At 35.8% G+C, this 8,320-nt stretch overlaps 1 protein-coding gene across 1 annotated transcript; it reads right to left on the bottom strand.

The window, feature by feature from the left end:
- Positions 1-930: 930 nt before the first annotated feature.
- LOC128552402 (dynein regulatory complex protein 8-like) lies at positions 931-6,623 on the bottom strand (the record flags this gene model as incomplete). The annotated part of the gene is given in 5 exon segments (XM_053533416.1): positions 931-1,509; positions 3,842-3,951; positions 5,299-5,378; positions 5,659-5,731; positions 6,539-6,623. Coding segments are annotated over 5 exon segments (464 nt in total), but the record flags the coding sequence as incomplete, so codon positions are not given.
- Between the last annotated feature and the right edge of the window lie 1,697 nt (positions 6,624-8,320).

Genomic DNA, 8,320 nt, shown 5'->3' with positions numbered 1-8,320 from the left:
ACAGTAAAGGTTGGTTCTTCGGCTCTTTTTATCTCCATTCCTAGCGCTCAGTCACTGCCTATAGTTCCATTAAATTTCATTCACTGGCTTTAAATGTAAAAAAAAGAATACTGAAAGGGAGATAATTGTTATTCAGGGCAGAATTATGGTTCTTTAGCTTTTTAATTCCTCTTGTAGACATTGCATAATTATATCAAGTAACATTAAATTCCCCTCAATAGATATGATATTCTCTCTTAAAATATTAAAAGTATGGCGAACTTTGGTACAATTGGAATATATTATACATTGTCAAAAAAGTAGAGTTATGAGACTTGCTTTATGAGCCTAGAGGTTTATATCAAGTTCCAATGTGAGCAAACAATAGTTTTGTCTCATTTTCCGAGCACAAAAGGGAAAAAATTATTCTAAAATTAAATACAAAACTTTGGGAAACTGTATAAACTTAAAATATGACCTCAGAAGTTTTTGTGAAGTTTAAAGCACATGCATTGCATTGGTTTCAGAAAGATGTATGGAAATGTCAAGTCAATTTTGGGACATTTTCCAGTGGGAATAACTTTTGTCGAAGCAAGTCTGATTTATGGGACCTAGTATATGAACTTGTCCTGAGAGCCTTAAAACTGTAACTGTTGCAAGTTTCAAAACTGTGATTGGCTTCCAAAGATATTCAAGGAAAATATTTCTGGTCAAGTTGGGACAGAGACAGGACAGTGATTCCTTCATAGCCTAACCCAACGAAGCTTAGTGGGGGTACAATTATTACGACATTCTGTACTTCCATTTGGCATGGAATACAGTGTACCAATATCATGCTACCCTTTCTGCATCGTAAGGGTTACAAGAAATGTAAACCTGAAGCATGAAACCAAACTACTTCATTGTTTATTGTGCAGTCCTATAGTGAATTTAAAATAAAACAAACCACCATTCTTTGAGGATGAAAATATTCTTTAATCAAATACAAGTGGAGAACAAATTGTTTAAAATAATAAAATGAATGACTGGATGATAACAGTATATCATAATAAATGACAAATATTTTCTCCAGTCTTTTATCACAGAACATCACTGAACAATACCTATATACTGACTGGCATTTACAATCAAACCAAGATATAAAATGACCGCATACTGGAAAGCCTAAAATCTGAAATGCAGGTTGTTTTACACAATGGTTCATCAAATCTTCACAGCAAGGTGACCTCTGTTCTCAAATGACCTTTAACACATTTCTGACTGCATTCCAGTTGTTTATAAATTAAATTAGTATTTTCAACAAGTTCAACAGATTTAAGGCTGATGTAGATGGCCTACTTCAATGTTATTTGATGGTATTTAATATGTTATGAAAATATGTACTAGATAAAACAAAAAAGATTTTATGTGAATTTCACGTTTCTTCTATGCTCATGATTGAAACATATTCCTTATACTGTATAGAACCTTTGTCTGGATCCACTGCTGCAGATAACATTTCTTCCAACTCCTCTTGATTAAAGGGTTCACCTGTATGATAAAATCCAACTTTAGATTATGTACTAATTATTTTTAGTTTAGATTGAGATTAAAACTTTCCACATCTGTGAAATCCTTTGATACCGTAGGCATGAAATTCCATGGTTTTGGACAAAACAAAACCTCTAATTTGTGGGGACCAGAATTCATACATTTCTATGTTCATGATAATAAATGAGGATGTTGGTTATTTGTACACTGGGATTTAAATTTGTGGATTGATCCACCCATGAAACCGATTGAAATTACTCCCCTCATGAATATAAATGATTTCACAGTGTTTGAATCACTTTTGAGTCTGCGTCTGGCATAAATCCAGTACTGATATTGGATGAGGAGGTGTGTCCATTACCACAAAGAGGCTTGAACCTTTGACATCAAAGTTAACTGGTTGACACTGAAATCACCAGACCAACTCTCCCCTTAAACATATTAACATAGTAACCTTTCAAAAGACAAGTTATATTGTTGTTTATAGAAATAAAGCAAAACTACAAATGTGTCCATGGGACACAGATGCCCCCACTACATGACAAAAGACACAGATCAACTTTGGGAAAACAATACGCGCGACAAGACATTAAAATGACAATTTTTTCCTAGGTTAGGGGCCATAACTCCTACAATACTGAATGAATCCGGACGCGAAACTCCAGGTGCTTTGTTTGTTTGATTGTTTGTTTTGGGTTTAACGCCGTTTTTCAACAGTATTTCAGTCATGTAACGGCGGGCAGTAAACCTTACCAGGGTTCCTGGATTTTGTACCAGTACAAACCTGTTCTCCACAAGTAACTGCCAACTTCCCCACATGAATCAGAGGTGGAGGACTAATGATTTCAGACACAATGTCTTTCATCAAATAGTCACGGAGAACATACGTCCTGCATAAGGATCGAACTCATGATCCGTAGACCAACGCTCTACCTACTGAGCTAAGCAGGTGGGTTGAAACTTGAGGTGCACAACTGCACTTGCTGACCAACATTCCAGTAAACTTTGGTGACTCTAGGTCAAATACTTTTGGAGCTACGCGCGACACAACATTAAAATGACCAATTTTTAACTAAGTCAGGGGCAATAACTCCTACACAACTGAATGAATCCGAACGCGAAACCCCAGGTGCACAACTGCACATGCTGACCAACATTCCTGTAAACTTTGGTGACTGGTCAAATACTTTTGGAGCTACGCACGACACAATATTAAAATGACCCATTTTTAACTAAGTCAAGGGCCATAACTCCTACACTACTGAATGAATCCGAACACGAAACCCCAAGTACACAACTGCACATGCTGACCAACATTCCTGTAAACTTTGGTGACTCTAGGTCAAATACTTTTGGAGCTATGCGCGACACATTAAAATGACCAATTTTTTACAAAATCAGGGGTCATAACTCCTACATTACTGAATGAATCCTGACGCAACCCCCAGGTGCACAACTACACATGCTGACCAATATTCCTGTAAACTTTGGTGACTCTACGTCAAATACTTTTGGAGCTACGCGCGACACAACACTAAAATGACCAATTTTTATAAAGTCAGGGGTCATAACTCCCACACAACTGAATGAATCCGGATGCAAAACCCCAGGTGCACAACTACACATGCTGACCAACAGTCCTGTAAAGTTTTGTGACTCTACATCAAACACTTTTGAAGCTAGGCGCGACACAACATTCTCGGAAGAACTGATGGACGGACAAGGGCAAATCTATATGCCCCCCTCCCCCTCAAAGTGGGGGCATAAAAATAATCTTAAGAACATGTGTTAAGGTTGAAACTTATACATTGTATATTAAACAATTCCAGTTGTCCTGGCTTCATCCTGTATAGTAGCCCTAACATATAGTACTGTGGAACTTCATACTCTGGAACTCAGATAATTCGAACACCACCTTTCACTTGAACTCACCGTCGGGGTCCTCGGGTTAAATACCTATTATAATGTATATTGTTCAATGGCTCAAACTACCAATAACTGGTACAAACTTTATCTGTCCCATCGAGTTTGAGAGAATGAAGTTTGACTGTATTATATGAGCCGTGCCATGAGAAAACCAACATAGTGGGTTGGTGACCAGCATGGATCCAGACCAGCCTGCGCATCCGCGCAGTCTGGTCAGGATCCATGCTGTTCGCTAACATTTTTTCTAATTGCTATAGGCTCTGAAAGCGAACAGCATGGATCCTGACCAGACTGCGCGGATGCGCAGGCTGGTCTGGATCCATGCTGGTTGCAAAGCCACTATGTTGGTTTTCTCATGGCACGGCTCATATATTGAATCAAACTATTTTTGATTATGAATGCTTACCTTCCTCTGTCATATATTTGGTAAGTTCTTCCTGAGAGAGGTAACCTTTGCCCTCGTTATCAAGGACTTGAAATGCTTTCAGTAATTGATCTTCTGGCACTGGCTTGTACCTTTTAGTAGGATAAAAAGTGTTCATTGAATTACTTATAGTATGGTGTACGTGATCCACTAATGTGTAGAAAAGTACTTTTAGCAAAGGTAAATGATTTCTTAACGTTTTTACCTGATATAAACAAAGTTACTGATAAACACATACTGTGAATGAAGCCCTTTTCAAGGTAAACCAACAAGTAGTAAAGAACATTTTCTGACCAACTTCTAGTTTACGTATGTCAATGCTAGATAAAAATTACTTTACAAACGGAAAAATTAAGACACTGGATACAATGTAGGAAGATCCTCTGGTACATATTAAGGTAGTTCTGCACATCTAATTAAATGGAAGGGATAGAATAATGTAACTTATCCAGAAAACCTAGAATAATGCCTGGTAGCCAATACAAAAGTAGCATTAATGTTGTTATATCCTGTGTATTAATTCTGTTAGAATTAACAGTCAGGACTACTGTCTTTCTTAAGGTTAATTTTGACAAAAGACAGGTTTTGATGCAAAATAATTGAAAACAAGAGCTGTTTGTAAAATATATATGCCCCCACCCCTTTGGTCTATCGGAGGAAAATGGGACTATGTAACTTTGTATGCTATGAACTTAACCTTTGACAGTCCCTAACCCCAAAAACAACAGGGGTCATCTTCTGACCATAGGCAATCATTCCATGAAGTTTAACCAATGTGGACCAAAGTGTTTTTGGTTATTGACTGGTGATCTTGACCTTTCACTTTCTGACCCTAAAACAGTAAGAGTCATCTACTGACCACTGAAAATCATCCTATGAAGTTTTAACATTTTGAGATCATGCATTCTCTATTGTTCAGAAACTGAGTGGCCTGCTGACCAGCTGAGGGAAGACGGACAAAATGCAAACAAACAAAACCCCCGTTTTTTTTTGAAGGCCGGCATAATGATATTATACAATAGGCAGCAAAGTAAGGACTCTGATATTTGGTGAATTGTGAAAAATTAAGTAAACAAACCTACACATTTTACTTGGCCGTATGACTGAAAAAGGTAAATCTACAACAACTAAAAGTTTCCTTAAAACTTGCATTGTGGAACTTTTTCTGCATGTATACAAAAATGTCATCAAAGGTGTGATTTTTTTCGCATATATCACATTGTGAAAATTGACTGGAGCTCCAATCTAGCAAATAATTAAGCATACAACCCTTTATCTTTTTGGTTAAATTTCCTTTAGATACAATGATGCTTTGAAAAAGTATAGTTTAATAAATTTAAACTGTATCGTAGAACAATATTTGTTTCAAACATGCACAAATGCCTTAAAGGAAAACTAGGTAAATCCTTCACTTCAATTCTAGCAGCTTGCATACCTACCTTCTTTCCATGAGTACTTTTGTCATCATTGGCAGAAATTTTTCAAATCTTATATAACCTGTGGGTTCCTCTTCCTCTATCTGTTAAAATAAGTTTTCAGATTCTAGCAAGTTTTATGAAAATTTCAGCACTTCTTCTTGTTAACAATTGTGACGGTTTACAAGTTACTATGGTGACACTAGTGAATTTGTATATATATATCAAAACATATTAACAAAATTAATTGATAATAATATTTTGCACTGCATTAAACTATTTTTTTTTAAACTTTTATTGCTAGTTTTGCAACAATGATTAAATCTTTCACAAAACAAATGTAACTTTTGTAATCAAAAGGTTTGTTATGAGAGAAATTCTCACCATGTTTAACATATCATGTAGTTCAGCTTCACTTGGACAACATCCAAGAGATCTAATGATTGTACCAACTTCCCTGAAAAACAGCAGCTTAATTACAAAAACCTAAACTGTTAGAACAGTGCTCTACCCTTTAGACATGTGTATATTTATTGAAATCATTGAAGGGATGTAAACTTTAGAAAAATAATCAGGGCTTTTCATCAGGAAATTGGGAAGAGGCCTTGGCCTTTCAGATTGGGAAATTTATGCGCAATAATTGTTTATTTTGGGAAAAATTATCAACCGGAAGTAAACATTGAAAGACGAAGCAAATTTATCTCCCCTGAAACTTGGACTAAAATCCAGACCATGGAACATAATGTATTAGACTGGCAATGTGTCACAACTGGTTCTGTGGGCTGTTACACTATTGTGCGACAAAAAATTGATACCAGACAAACGCCTTCTCTGGAAATACTGAAATGTAACATCTATTGCGTGATTTGGGGAAATTTTACCTTGCACTTTGGGAAATATCTCTGCCACAGTTGGGAAAAAATAGTATATTTTTGGATTTGGAAAAGGCCTTTAATAGGCCTCTGTTATATAAGTATGAAAAGCCCTGATAATGTACAATGGGCACGTGTTTTCAAAATTCCTAGCACAACTTATAAATATTATTGAAAATGTTAGTTTTTCAGTTATGTAATCAGTTAACTCCCCAGCAAGCACAGCTGGTTATACCACCAAGTTAAATGTGCAGGACGTGTTGTAACTTTGAACTCTGCACCAGGCTGATGCACTTGAACCTTGGGGGCAAACGCGGCAGACCCATTATATGAGGCATAGAGAAGTTCATGTGTATGTCTAGTGTTTTAAGCTGAAGTAAAAGATTTCTTACCTCACGTCAACCGTTTTATTAGACTCGTGATCAAACATATCAAATGCCTCTGTTATTCTTTTTTGGATGTCTGCTATGAGGGAATCTGAAAAAGCATTTAATATTTAATATATCATGTTATAAATCTTGCAATAAGAACTGCATAAAGTGAGGCAATATATCCCCAAAGTTCTAGATCACTGGAGAAGGAAGTGAAATTTGAAGAAATTTTTTTGGTGTGTGTATGCGAGTCCAAGGGATGGGGATGTAACTTGCAGTGGTGTGGTTCTAAAAGGGGGGAGTAATGTGGATTGACTTGCACTACTCAAATTTTCTCATCATGCATTTATATTCCAAGTTAATACCTTGAATAGTTTTGAAGTTATTGCTCTGTACACAAAATACAAAAGGACAGATTTGATATCTGAACTCAATACTTAAAATGTGTGTAAACTTTAGGATGCATTGTTTAAAACAGTGATAAACTTGTGTTTTGACGTTTTATCACATAAACATCAACTGAATGGAAGGAAAAATGGATATTCTTTCCAGGTATCTTAAAATTTCACTAATTTTTTTTGCTATTTAACAGTTAAAATGCGATTTAAAAATCACTGAGTAGAATCGTCGCGGAAGGTTCACCACTGAAAAGGTCCTTCCTATGTTGTATGTGAAGGAGAGATATTGACTGTGCAAAAATTATCACAATATCGTGACTTGCGTTCAATTAGTTGGACTACCTACAAAGTAGACTACAATTTATGCAGAAAGAACCAACATTACCGCATGAATGGGTTTACCTAGACCAAATAATTTGACGTCTGAGAATTGATTCTGAAATATTTTGAATCCCTCTCTTTACGTCAAAACAAGTAAAGACCTTTTCTGTGGTGAAAACAGATTTAGGTAAAAACACGATCACACAATAATTATACTTAATTTAAACGATGAAATCGTAAAACAAAATAAAACTGAATCATTTGATGGTTTAAACATAACAGTAAAACACGTTAATAAAGCGTAAACACTATATGTTTCATTTGGCTACCTTGCTGTATTTACATGTCCGCTAGCCTTACTCATTTGGCTTATCGGGATGACTTATTTTACGATCTGATATTTTATAATTGTCATCCCTCTAAGCCTTACCCATATCTGCATTTTACTGTTAGGAAAACGAAGACATTAAAAAATCCAAAAAAGTCATAAAATACTGGGCAGACTTTCTACATGAATATTAATACTTCAAATGGGTTGAATTTAACTCATAATTTTAATCTTCGGAAATATGACGTAACAGGTGCGAGGAGATATCTACTGACACTAGTTTCAATACACAGCGGATGGCCGATGACACTAAATTGCAGAAACAAAACAAAATATGAATTCAAAAAATGTCAGCGAGGCAATTTTTTGCTTTAATGTCAACATAAATTCATTATCAGACATGTAATCTATCTATCTATCTATAAATACTGCATGACACCCTTGCGAGTATTTTATGCAGGTGCGCGTCAGTGCATAAGAGTTTAAAAGCAGGAATGTACAGGAGAATTAAAGTAATACATAAAGTATAATCATATATAATCAAATACAACCACACTGTATCTGTACCAGAAAACGTTCCGAATGGATTTCATTGGGAATTTCCTAACAGAAATATGCAGAATAAGTTTGGACATGACAGGACTGCAAGAGTCAAAAGTTATCACGCTGTCCCGAAACGTTCTTTTATTTGGACTACATGTCAGCCATTAGAGTTACACTCTTCCAAAAAGTACACTGACATTGCGGTTATCGATC

The sequence above is a fragment of the Mercenaria mercenaria genome, unplaced genomic scaffold (genome assembly GCF_021730395.1).
Source record: "Mercenaria mercenaria strain notata unplaced genomic scaffold, MADL_Memer_1 contig_2775, whole genome shotgun sequence".
Classification (NCBI taxonomy): Eukaryota; Metazoa; Mollusca; class Bivalvia; order Venerida; family Veneridae; genus Mercenaria; species Mercenaria mercenaria.
Note: the sequence above shows the minus strand (reverse complement) of the source record. Positions and strands in the feature narration are given on the sequence as shown.